Here is a 13757-nt window from a genome sequence, read left to right as displayed (position 1 = left end):
TGTGGATCCGTCAATCTTCAGAATGTTTGAGGACCCTGCATTTCATCTCCAACTACCCTTTTCTCTCTCGTCCTCATCTTCATCACGTTTCCTCCGTCCTCTCCTCACTTCCCCAATCCCCGTCACACGTCCTCTCTCACTATCCATCCTCGTCAATTTCTCCTTCTGTTTCTGTCCCCTCAAATACTGCTGCTTCCCTGCTGTTCTCAATTCCATTGTTTGCCATCAGAGAAACCCGCCCCTAAATAAATAAATAAAATCCAAAACTAAACGGGACACGACCACACCAAAGATGGCTGCTCAACTGTTTCACAAGCTATCGACCTCTTCAGCATGGCTGTCTGCTAAGGACCGGAAGCTGTAATGGCAGCAGGTGGGATCAGCTGACTGCGGGTCACGTGACAAGGAGAAAGTTTGAGAGATCAGGCAGGCTTGTTGGTGGCAGTTACCCCTACTGAGGAGAGTGAAGGCATAGCAGCAGGGTAAGGTTGGTTATTTACGTTAATTCAGAATCGTATGAAAAAGAATCCGTTTCATGAGTAAATCAAAGCTTCCAGTGTCTTTCTATCTCCTAGAACTGACTTGGGTCTTATTGAATACTGATGAATTATGGCTCTCTTTTCTACACCTTCCTTCATCTTGACATCGCGACAGAAACCACTAGGGAAGACTATCAGGTATAGGACTGTGATGGGAGAGCAGCAAGAGAGGACTAGCAAAAAGAGAGAGACTGGAAGATCTGCATTAGGGAAGATCACTTTCCTATTTATGATCTCCTCGGGCTAAATTGTTTGCATTTTTAAAACTGACAGCAGCAGCACGGGATGTTCCAGATGCAGAATTTATAATAGCAAAACTGCAGAGTCTGAACCAGGAGAGTGGTCAGAGCTACATCCAGGGCTAGATTCTAAAAACTTTTTGGTAAAAACCAATGGGCTGCTGTTGCCAGTGGCATAATGAGGGGGCAGTCTGCCTCAGGCACCATGTTTATTGGAGCACCGACAAACCCTCCTCCTCTCCACCCCCACCCCCCATGCCTACCCCCTTCCCTTCCCCCATACCTCTAGTTGGAGTTGTTTGCAGCAGTCAACAACCTGCTCTTCGTGACCCCATTGGCTCTCCCGCTGATGTCACTTCTGGGTGCCGCACATTGGAAGTGGCATCAAAGAGAGTGCCAGCGGAGTCACAAGGAGCACATTGTTGACCGCCATTAGCAACAACTTCAACTAGAGAGAGGTACAGGGGAAGGGGGTGTGCACGGCAGGTGGGATTGAGGGCAGAGACTAGGGTGGGGAGAGAGGCGTCACTGCCCAAGGCACCTCTCACCCTTGCTACACCACTGGCTGTCGCAGCCATTATTGTAGCAGCTTCAAAGTCATTCTCCAAAAAACACGCATGCAAATGAGGTTGGCGGAGTGTAATGAAAGTTTGCTAAATTTGCATGTGCCCATTGCTGGTGATAGAGATCGGCACATGTACAGAATAAACACACACACACAAAAAACCAAATTGAAGATTGATAAGAGGGATATCCACTCCTTCCTGCTGCCAAAGTCAAGCAACCCACCCACCCCTATGACAGTGGGAGAGATGTCCACCCTCTCACCACCAAGCAACCCCACCCCACCCCAACACCCCTTAGCAGTATTGTGGGAGGCATTGCTTTGCAGGAAGGAGTGGGCATCTCTCCTGCTGCTGGGGGGGGGGGTGTTGTGGGGGGCGTTGCTTGGTGGCAGGAGGGAGTGGGCATCTCTTGCTGTTGGGGGGTGTTGAAGGGGGCTTTGCTTGGCAGTGGAAGGGAGTGAACATCTCTCCCACTGCCAGGGGGTGTCGTGGGGCGTTGCTTGGTGGTGGGAGAGAGTGGGTATCTCTCCCGCTGCTGGGGGGTGGGTATCGGGGGGGGGGGGTTGCTTAATGGTTGCAAAATTTTCTGACAAGTCTGAGCTTTCAAGCCTTACTTTCCTGGTAGTGCCTGAAACAATTAGAGCTCAGCAGTGATCAGAAAGTAAGGCAATAACAACTCAGACCTGTTGGCAAATTTTGGCCACACATGTAGCACAACGAGGTTAGGGAATCACTAGGCAATTATAGAGAATCGCTCGGCGTGCTGATTTTAATATTAATGACCTCATTATACTACATTTGCTATATCGGAGAATGCTAGAAAATTCAGAAAAGACCACACAGTAAGTCGTTTTAATAATCCGCCACTAAAATACTTGCATGCTAAATCGACTGGAACTGGTTTAGTTAGCACGTTAAAGGCAGATTTTATTTGAGAATCTGCCCTAGAGTGAGTTAGGTGTAGAGAATGACACAGGGGACAAATTTGTCCCCGTCTCCGCTATCTCCCCGTCCCATCCCCATGAGCTCGGTCCCCGTCCCATCCCTGCAAATCATCTGATCCTATCCACACAAGCCTCAAATAGTTTTATACTGAACTTATTTTATTAAAGTATAAAAAGAACATAAGAACATAAGAAGCGCCATCTCCGGATCAGACCTTCGGTCCATCAAGTCCGGCGATCCGCACACGCGGAGGCCCTGCTAGGTATTCACCTGGCTTATTTTATAGCCAACCATATCTTTATATGCCTATCTCAAGGAGATATGCATCTAGTTTGCTTTTGAAACCTAGGACTGTCGATTCCGCAATAATCTCCCCTGGGAGAGTATTCCAGATGTCAACCACTCTCTGTGTGAAGCAGAACTTCCTGACATTAGTCCTGAACTTGCCCCCCCTTAGCTTCATTTCATGTCCTCTTGTCCGTGTCAAATTGGACATTGTAAATAATCTTCTCCGCTCTATTTTGTCAATTCCTTTCAGTATTTTGAAGGTCTCGATCATATCCCCACGCAGTCTCCTTTTCTCAAGGGAGAACAATCCCAGTGTTTTAAGTCGATCCTCATATTCCAGTTTCTCCATACCCTTCACTAGTTTAGTTGCTCGTCTCTGCACCCTCTCCAGCAGTTTTATATCCTTCTTTAGGTAGGGAGACCAATGTTGGACGCAGTATTCCAAGTGGGGTCTGACCATTGCCCTATAAAGCGGCATTATAACTTTCTCCGATCTACTCGAGATTCCTTTCTTTATCATGCCCAACATTCTATTTGCCTTATTTGCCGCTGCCACGCATTGTGCCGACGGCTTCAGGGTCCTATCTATCAGTACACCCAGATCTCTTTCTTGTTCACTTTTCCCCAGAGTTGCACCTGACATTCTGTACTCGTATTCCTTATTTTTACTGCCTAAATGCATTACCTTGCATTTCTCCACGTTGAACTTCATCTGCCATTTCTCCGCCCATTTTTCTAACCGACACAAATCGCTCTGGAGTTCCTCACTGTCCTCCTGCGATCTAATTGCCCGGCAGAGTTTTGTGTCGTCTGCAAACTTGATGATCTCACTGGATGTTCCGTTTTCCAGGTCATTGATATAAATATTAAAAAGGATCGGCCCAAGTACCGAGCCCTGGGGCACACCACTAGTCACTCTCTCCCAGTCGGAGAACTTCCCATTTATGCCCACTCTCTGCTTTCGGTTTTCCAGCCATTTGCCTATCCATCTTTGTATATCTCCCTCTATGCCATGGCTTTGTAGCTTCCTGAGAAGTCTTTCGTGTGGAACTTTGTCAAATGCTTTCTGGAAGTCCAAGTATATTATGTCCACCGGCTTTCCACTATCAATTTGCTCATTCACGGTCTCAAAGAATTGGAGTAAATTCGTCAGACACGATTTCCCTTTCCTGAATCCATGTTGACTGGGTTTCATCAAGTCGTGTGTGTCCAAGTGCTGAACTATGCTATCCTTGATCAGTGATTCAATCATCTTGCCGGGGACAGACGTAAGACTCACAGGTCTATAGAAACAATATTCTGTACAATTGTCATTTTATAAATCACAAATAATACAGAGCAAGGATCAACAAAACCCCTGTCTCCCCTCTCCTCTCCCTCACAAATATCCACTCCACTTTCAAGAAAACTGAAGTCAAATTACTACAGAATGCTACATAGAAAAATCAAGCTAACAGAATACTTCAGTCATACATGGCAGGAATAGTATTAGGGGAGTGCAACTAGGGCAACTAACCCCTAGTCAGAGAGAGCCCTAAGCCAGCTGGAAGCTAAAGATGCACAGCCTGGGCTTTGCAGTTCCCAGTTATGTCTAACACCAGTTCTAGTAGGATACATATTTCAAATCCTGATATATTCTAATCACAAAATAGAAAATAATATTTTTTCCTACCTTTTGTTGTCTGGTTATTTTATTTGTCATGTCACATTGATCTCAGACTCTGGTTTCTGTTTCCATCTATCTACTCTTAACTCACTTGCCAAGGTCTCCTGCCCTGTCCTTCTTGCCACCAAGTCCCTCGTTCCAATGTAACCTCTGGATGAAAGTTACATTGGAAGGAGGGACTTGGTGGCATGAAGGTTCCGGTCGGAGCAACCCTGTGTTCAAGAAGCTTCGAACAGGCTGCTAGGCCCACCCCAGGAGGCGTGAAGGGGCCGACCCAGAAGTGTTGCAGGTTTATTGTGGGGTTATTTTTTAATGCCACCCGCCATTGGGAGGGAGGGTGCGAGGGAGGGGTGGCTGTTGGACCTGCAATAAGAAGAGAGGGAGCTGCTGGACTCATGAAGGGGGGCTGCTGCTGTACGTGCGATCACGTCGAGGAGGGCTGCTGAATGGAAGAGGTGGGAAGGGAGGTAACTCGCGGCAGATACTTTACTGCGGGGACAAGGCCATTCACCTCCCTGTGGAGCGGTGAATGGCCTTGTCCCCGTACCTGCAGCAACCAGTCTTATTTTCCCCCCTTCCACGAGTAACATTCACTATGTCATTCTCTAGTTAGGTGTTAACGTGGATGAATACTGTTTATTGGAGTTATTGGAGTGATGGCCAGCCTTCATTCTACCTTCCCTTTCCCTGACTTTCCGTGGCACTGTCCCTTCTTTTTGGAGCCCCTGCTGATTAAATGATATTGAATGGATAGGGGGCCATGCTCCCCTACATATGCTTTCTAACAGCACAGCAACAAAGCCATAGGTACTGCTGGGTCTCACTGCCTCCCATTCTAGAATGTGGCTGATCGCTTTCTTTCCCTTTCTTCAACCACACTGTCTCTCCCCCTATTGCTCATACTTTTTAATGTGGTGTGGAAGTAGATAGTGTCGAGATTAATTGATCTCTTGGATATTCACAGGCTCTGCTGTCTCCTGTTTTCCATGTGAAAATTAGTACTTGCAGCTTTGTATTAGCTCAGTGAGCCCTTATACTAATTGCCTGCTCTCACTGGGCTCACTGCCATACTTTGGGAGCCATGAGGTTAGGGGTAGGGGAATAGAAAGAAGGCAAGATCTGTTTTAGGTCCCCTAAACTTTTACAAAGTTCTAGTGCCCTTCCGGTGACCTTTCTCTTAGCCTGTCCCAGTGCTGCTTCTTCTGAGTGTCAGGATCCCCTAGTACAGGGGTAGGCAATTCCGGTCCTCAAGAGCCGGAGCCAGGTCAGGTTTTCAGGATATCCACAATGAGTATGTATGAGATGGATTTGCATGCACTGCCTCCTTGAGATGCAAATCTATCTCATGCATATTTATTGTGGATATCCTGAAAACCTGACCTGGTTCCGGCTCTCGAGGACCGGAATTGCCTACCCCTGCCCTAGTATAACGCAAGACATTTGGATTTATCTTTAAGAGAAAAATAATTTCATAAATTCAGTATGGCTGCTTTCCCTTTTCCCTTCACAGATTAGTAACAATTCAAGAGAAGAAAATTATAGCACCATTTATAGCAGGGATCTCAAAGTCCCTCCTTGTGGGTCGCAATCCAGTCGGGTTTTCAGGATTTCCCCAATGAATATGCATAAGATCTATGTGCATGCACTGCTTTCAATGCATATTCATTGGGGAAATCCTGAAAACCCGACTGGATTGTGGCTCTCAAGAAGGGACTTTGAGATCCCTTATTTATAGAATCCAGTCCTTAATGCCTTCTATTTAGGAAGCAGTAATTGCTCCCATGTTAAGTCATTTTTGTGCTTCCCAAAATTGCTAAATATCAAAAACACAATACAATGGTATGTTTTCCCATGTTAGTCCTGCATTAGCCATCTAGTGCATGATAATGCGAACATGCTAGCTGGTTAGTGCTTCCACACCCCCTCCCCTCCAATGCCATGTCCCTCCCAAAAAAATCAGCAAAACTAAATAGCACACAATTAATACGCACAACCAGGACGATTACTGATAGGTCATGCTAGGGTTGTCCAGAAAAACCCTCCTATACGAATGCGGTTTTTCGTGCCAGCAGCAGCGGTAACTGCTCCGATGCTTATAGAATTCCTATGAGCGTCGGAGCAGCTACCACTGCTGCCGGCGCTAAAACCTGCACTACGTGTTATTAAAGGAGGGGGGTAAGTTGGGAAAACTGTGTGAATTGAAAGTTTTTCCCATCCTGGGGTCGCTTAAAGCCCCTGATTACATAAAGCTCCTTTTCTTAAAATTTGCTGCTTTTTTTTTTGCTTAATGGAGCAACTTTCTGGGTATTATAACTATAATTTTTATGTTTTCACACTCGGCAATGACACATTGTCGAAAATAACAGAAACTTAACATACTTCGCTAATAGCTAAACATGTACACTTTGGCGTAGTCATCTACCAATGGCATTCCAAACACTCAAGAATTCAACGTCTTCTTGAGATAGTCAGGATAAAGCCTGTGATGCTGTTCAACTCCTTACAACAAGGCCTCGCGCTGTGCTGGGTCATTGGTGATGCCAGTGGCAAAGTCAGTTATCAATTTAACACCTCACTCAGTTGTGTCAACCACTTTCAATGTACAGTGTTCCCCCGCGAATTCACAGTTCGCAAATCGCGGACTCACTCATTTGCGGTATTCTCCGACCACCTTTTCCTGTCCTAAATTCAGGCTACACCAATCAGGAGCTGCGTGTCAAAGCAGCTCCTGATTGGTGTAGCCTGACTTTAGTAACAGGAAGAGGCGGTTGGAGCATATCGCGAGTGATTTTGCACCCGCCGGTGCCCAGCTGCCCTCTCCAGCCTCGAGCGATTTTGCACCCGCTGGCGCCCCAACTGCCCTCTCCTGCTTTTTAACAGTATTCGCTGTTTATCAAAATTTGCAGTGGTTCTTGGAACGGAACCCCCGTGAATTTGGGGGGAGTACTGCATTGACAAACTGTTCAGCAGTATGAAAGTTTGGAACTTCAGACCAGCTGTCCACTGGCTTTGCCAACTATTCATTGGTAATACCAAGAGCATGAAACAGGAAATGTGATTCAGGTCTAACTAAGCCTCCCAGTAAAGTAGGTTGCTCACAAATAGAGAATGACACGGGAACTAATTTTTCTCCATTCCCACAGGAACTCAATTTTACTGTCCTTTCCCTGTGAGTTTTGATGCTGTCCTTAACGCATTCCTTTAAGCTCTGCTATAACTGCACAAGCCTCAAACATGATTTTAAAGTGTTTGAGGTTTGTACAGATGAGGATAGAACTTGCAGGAAAAGAACTCTTCTGGATGGGAAAATGAGTTCCTGCAGGGACGGGGAAAAATTTGTCTCCATATCATTCTCTACTCACAAGCATTTCTCAGGCAACAGATCAGCTGCTGATGTCATACTTGCCTAGACAAGCCAATTCAATCACATGACATAAGAATAGCCTTACTAGGTCAGACCAGTGGTCCATCAAGCCCAGTAGCCTGTTCTCACGGTGGCCAATCCAGGTCACTAGTACCTGGCCAAAACCCAAAGAGTAGCAACATTCCATGCTACCGATCCAGGGCAAGCAGAGGCTTCCCCCATGTCTTTCTCAATAAGAGACTGTAGACTTTTCCTCCAGGAAATTGTCCAAACCTTTCTTAAAGCCAGCTACGCTGTTCGCTCTTACCACAACCTCTGGCAATGCGTTCCAGAGCTTAACTATTCTTTGAGTGAAAAAATATTTCCTCCTATTGGTTTTAAAAATATTTCTCTGTAACTTCTCATAGTATTTGTAATTTTTGACGGCATGAAAAATTGATCAACTTGTATCCATTCTACTCCATTCAGGATTTTATAGACTTCAATCATATCTCCCCTCAGCTGTTTTTTTTTTCCTAGCTAAAGAGCCCTAACCTTTTTAGCCTTTCCTTATATGAAAGGAGTTCTATCCCCTTTATCACCTTGTTCACTCTTCTTTGAACCTTTTTTAGTGCCGCTATATCTTACTTGAGATAAGGAGACCAGAACTGAACGCAGTACTCCAGGTGAGGTTGCACTATGGAGTGATACAGAAGCATTAAACATTCTTAACATCTGCAAATTTAATCAGCTCACTCGTTCCAATTTCTAGATCATTTATAAATAAATTAAATAGCACTGGTCCCAGTACAGATCCCTGTGGCACTCCACTGTTTACTCTTCTGCATTGAGAAAAATGACCATTTAACCCTACCCTCTGTTTTCTATCTAATAACCAATTCCTAATCCACAATTGAACTTTTCCCCTATCTCATGACGCCTTAATTTTCTCAGGAGCTTCTCATGAGGAACTTTGTCAAAAGCTTTCTGAAAATCTAGATAGACTACATCAACCAACTCACTTTATCCCCATGTTTATTCACACCTTCAAAGAAGTCAAGCAAATTGGTGAGGCAAGATTTCCTTCAGATGAACCCATGCTGACTCTGTCTCATTAAACCATGTTTATCCCAGGACAAGCAGGCATGATATTCTCACATGTGGGTGACGTCATCTACGGAGCCCCGATGCGGAAGCATTTTCAAGCAAACTTGATTGAAGATTTAAGTTTGCTCTGCTGCTCCACGCATGCGTGCCTTCCTGCTCCACTAGGGGGTGCATCCCCTCGTGGTCTCCAGTTCAAAATTTTCCGTGAGCCTAGAAGCCGTGTTTTTCAGGCTCTGCCCCAACTGCCTTCTAGCACCGCGATTTTTTCTTGTTTTTTCACGATTAAGTCACTGTGCGCGAATTCCTTACCTTTTTACTTGATTCCTGCTTCGTTTTCAACGACCCGGAGGCTTCCGGGTCCCCGTGGCCGCGTGGCTAATCGAGCCGCGGCTACTTTCGATTTAATGTCCCGGCCTTTGACCGGCTTTAAAAAGTGCACCCGGTGCGAGCGGCTTCTTTCTCTCACAGATCTGCATCGCCGGTGCATCCTCTGTCTGGGGGCGGCTCATCCAACCGACTCCTGCCCCCAGTGCGCTATTTTCCAAAACCGGGCCCTCCGCCGAAGAAAAGCCCGCATGGCGGATCTCTTCACCCCGGACCAACCCTCCACCTCGGCCTCGAGGTCGGCCCCGGCCTCGGCCCCGGTCTTGACCTCGGCCCCGGATACCTCGGCATCGCCTCGAGACTCGACCCCGAAGTCCTCGGGACAACAGAAAGCCTCGGCTCCGGGTAAGTCCCCTCTTCCCTCTTCAGGTTCTGTAACAGCGAAGAAGCCAGCCTCGGGGACAACGGCGACGCATGGCGGAAGCCCCATGCTTACAGCCCCGTCTAAGCCCTCCAAGCCTTCGGGCCGTGCCTCCACCACACGGGAATACTCTGATACGAGGTCGCCCCCGGTGGAGCGCACCGAGGCAGTGGACATGCCTTCGATGCTGTCCGTGCCCGTCTTCCAGGACCTACTCCGAGCGATGATCACGTCGGAACTGTCCACTGCAATGGCTCAGTTTCAATCGGCCTCGACCTCGAATGTGCCAGACCAGCCTGAGCCTCACACCGAACAACCTCGAGGAAAGGTGCGCAATCCTCGCCGCATCCCATCCTCCTCGGACTCCTCGCCGAGACGCCCGAGACGTTCCCCCTCCGCAGACTGCCGAGGGGCAAAACGTCGAGCTAGAACGACAGAAACCTCGAACCGCCGTACCTCCAAGAAGGCCCGAGGTTCACCAACTCTACGAGGCCGTTCTCCCACACCTCGTACGGGACCACTAAGGGTGGCTGAGTTATCACTCTCCAACCCGCGCATCCACCGAACTCCCCCTCGGACGTATTCTCCGAGGGAGTCCGGATCGAGGTCACCAATCCGACATCGATCGGTACCCCTAACCCCGGCATCGTCTCCGAGGGGCTCCTCGAGACGCCGAAGATCGACAACCCCGGAACACTCTCACAGTGCTTCCCCAGCCTCGGAGCATGGATCAGAGCATGAACCTCGATACTCGAGGGAAGCCTCCTTATCCTTCTCCACCCGACGAAGGTCTCGTTCCCTGACCCTGCACGGGGCCCCGGGGACATCTCGCCCATCCTTCACTCGCTTTGTCCAAGACATGGGCCACGCATTGGACTTAGACCTCCAGTCCGACTCCAGATACTCTAAGGAGTACCTGGCGGAGCTGGATATGCCATCACTGCCCAGAGAGTCCCTTCGCTTACCACCTAACCCGGTACTCCAACAGGCCTTCTTCAGGAACCTGGAGACCCCCTACATGGTCATGGCCGTACCCTCCAAAATGGAGGCCAAGTACCGCACAGTACCTTACCCGGGATTCGAGCAACCACAGCTCTCCCACCAATCGCTGCTAGTGGAATCCTCCTTGAAAAAGGCTCACCCGTCCCGGGTCTCAGCAGCGGTCCCCCCAGGCCGAGAAGGCCGAACCCTGGACAAGTTCGGCAGGAGACTATACCAAAACGCAATGATGGCCTCTAGGGTGCAAAGCTACACTTTCACCTTCACATCATACCTCAAACACCTCATTGGACTATTGAGAGCCTTTGAGACTGACCTACCGGCCTCCCGGCAGGGAACGTTCGGCCTGCTTTTAGAGTCCCTCTCCAACCTGCGCCTTCATCTATTCCACGCGGCCTACGATGGCTTCGAACTCTCCTCCAGAGAAGCAGCCTTCGCTATCGCCATGCGCCGACTAGCTTGGCTGCGCCTGGTCGACATGGACCCCAACTTACAGGACCGGTTGGCTAACCTCCCCTGCGTGGGAAAGGAATTGTTCGATGACACTATCGAGGCGGCGACAAAACGCCTCTCCGAACATGAACGCTCGTTTGCCTCCCTTGTCCGGCAAAAGCCCAAACCGCCAGCGTCCAGGCCATACAGGGCCCCTCCGCGCCGCTACCCACAAAAGTCCACCCCTGCTTTCTCGCGGCCCCCACCCAGACTTCCGCAAGCCCACCACAGGGCTATGCCCAAGTCTCAACCGCCCGCGACCACCAAACCATCCCCGTCCTTTTGACGGGACACGCGGAAGGGAGCGGGCCCCCTCCGCCATAGTCCCAGGCCGCCTTCCCATCGGAGGTCGACTCAAAGCCTTTTACCCTCGCTGGGAACAACTCACGTCGGACGCATGGGTCCTTGGCGTGATCTCATCAGGGTACTCTCTCAACTTTCGGGCCATTCCCCCGGACAATCCCCCAAGGAATTGCCCTCCCAACCGGACTCAGCTACCTCTACTCCTCTCCGAAGCTCGAGACCTGCTTCGCCTGAGAGCAGTGGAGAAGGTCCCCCCCGACCAACGGGGGAAGGGCTTCTACTCCCGTTACTTCCTGGTACCGAAAAAAACGGGAGACCTACGCCCAATACTAGACTTGAGACGCCTCAACAAATTCCTGGTACGGGAAAAGTTTCGGATGCTCTCACTACCAACACTCTACCCCCTGATCGACGAGGGCGACTGGCTCTGCTCCCTCGATCTCAAGGAGGCGTACACACATGTCCCAGTGCACCCCACTTACCGCAAGTTTTTGCGTTTCCAAGTAGGGGACTGGCACCTACAATACCGAGTCCTCCCCTTCGGACTAGCATCATCACCTCGGGTCTTCACCAAGTGCCTCGTGGTGGTAGCAGCAACCTTACGTTCCCAGGGCCTCCAGGTATTCCCCTACCTGGACGACTGGCTAATCAAAGCCCCGTCCAAGGAAGGGGTTATCTCAGCGACCCAACAGACTATTACCTACCTACAAAGTCTGGGGTTCAAAATAAACTTCCCAAAATCTCAACTACGCCCCTCGCAGTCCCTACAGTTCATCGGGGCCACGCTGGACACGGTTCGCCTCCGTTCCTTCCTCCCCCCTCCGCGCCTGGAGGCGTTAGTAAGTCTGAGCCGAAGGATCTCTCGGCTGACCTCAGTATCAGCTCGACAGATGATGACCCTCCTGGGCCACATGGCCTCCACCGTCCATGTCACACCCTTCGCCCGCCTCCATCTGAGAATCCCTCAATGGACCCTGGCGTCTCAATGGCGTCAAGACCGGGACCCGATCGACCACTCCGTGACAGTGACTCCTTCATTGCAACGATCGCTCCGCTGGTGGGCCGACTCTTCAAATCTTTCCAAAGGTTTGCTCTTCCTCACCCCACCCCACAGCAAGGTACTCACCACGGACTCGTCGGAGTACGCTTGGGGAGCCCATCTGGACGGCCTACGCACCCAAGGAATGTGGTCAGCACAAGACCGTCGCTGCCACATCAACGTGCTAGAACTTCGGCCATCTACCTCGCAGCTGTAGCCTTCCAACATCTGCTCCGCGACCGAGTGGTTCTCATCCGAACCGACAACCAGGTAGCGATGTACTACGTAAACAAACAAGGGGGCACAGGGTCTTGGCCCCTTTGTCGGGAAGCCCTGCGCCTCTGGAAATGGGCAATCTCCAACAACACCTTCCTTCGGGCGGTGTACATACAAGGAGAACAAAACTGCCTGGCGGACAGACTCAGCCGCCTCCTCCAGCCACACGAGTGGTCACTACACTCTCAGGTCCTACGAGGAGTGTTCGAACGGTGGGGGACGCCTCAAATAGACCTGTTCGCGTCCCCTCACAATCACAAGCTGCCTCTCTTCTGCTCCCGGATATACTCCCCGGACCGGCTCGAGGCCGACGCCTTCCTCCTCAACTGGGAGGGAAGGTTCTTGTACGCGTTCCCGCCGTTTCCTCTGATACTGCGGACGCTTGTCCACCTGAAAACAGTACAAGCCACCCTGATCCTGATTGCCCCTCGCTGGCCACGCCAGCCGTGGTTTTCCCTGCTACTTCAACTCAGTGTCAGAGATCCACTGCCTCTGCCTCTGTTTCCCTCTCTACTGTCACAGGGTCAGGGTTCACTGTTACATCCCAATCTTCAGTCTCTTCATCTGAATGCTTGGTTTCTCTCCCCCTGACTGCTCTCCCCGTGTCTCAATCAGTCAAGGAGATATTGGAGGCCTCTAGAAAAACCTAGACGAGAACCTGCTACTCACAAAAGTGGACCAGATTCTCAACCTGGTGCTCCTCCCACAGCCAGGACCCGGTGTCGGTCCCCGTCCCCCTGGTCCTTGACTATCTACTTCAACTATCTCATTCCGGCCTAAAGACCAACTCCATTCGAGTACACCTCAGTACAATTGCGGCCTTTCATCAGCCCCTGGAAGGGAAAGCCCTCTCGCTCCATCCCTTAGTCACTCGCTTCATGAAGGGTCTGCTAAACGTCCACCCCCCTCTCAAACCTCCCCTGGTGGTTTGGGACCTTAACGTGGTTCTGGCTCAATTAATGAAACCTCCATTTGAGCCACTAGACAAATGCCATCCAAAATTCCTCACTTGGAAGGTAATTTTCTTACTTGCGCTCACGTCCGCACGGCGGGTTAGTGAGCTGCAAGCGCTGGTAGCGGACCCACCCTTCACGGTATTCCATCACGACAAGGTGGTACTCCGCACCCATCCAAAGTTCCTACCTAAAGTAGTGTCTGATTTCCATCTAAATCAGTCCATCGTCTTACCCGTGTTTTTTCCCAAGCCCCA

The 13757-nt window shown here is 49.9% G+C and overlaps 1 protein-coding gene across 4 annotated transcripts in view; it reads left to right on the top strand.

Moving 5' to 3' along the window:
* The first annotated feature begins 285 nt into the window (after window positions 1–285).
* AMDHD2 (amidohydrolase domain containing 2) overlaps window positions 286–13757 on the top strand; it is a 51433-nt gene continuing 37961 nt past the window's right edge. Inside the window, exons 1-2 of one of the 4 annotated variants that reach the window (XM_033963671.1) lie at window positions 286–482; window positions 576–677. In XM_033963671.1, coding sequence (XP_033819562.1) covers window positions 603–677 — 75 coding nt within the window. In that variant the 5' untranslated portion in view covers window positions 286–482; window positions 576–602. Of the gene's footprint in view, window positions 488–575; window positions 678–13757 lie in introns of all 4 variants that reach the window. The other 3 variants (XM_033963672.1, XM_033963673.1, XM_033963674.1) reach the window with 3 other exon arrangements.

This window comes from Geotrypetes seraphini, chromosome 11, assembly GCF_902459505.1.
Source record: "Geotrypetes seraphini chromosome 11, aGeoSer1.1, whole genome shotgun sequence".
In the NCBI taxonomy this organism is placed as follows: Eukaryota; Metazoa; Chordata; class Amphibia; order Gymnophiona; family Dermophiidae; genus Geotrypetes; species Geotrypetes seraphini.
This window is presented reverse-complemented; position numbering and strand designations above follow the sequence as displayed.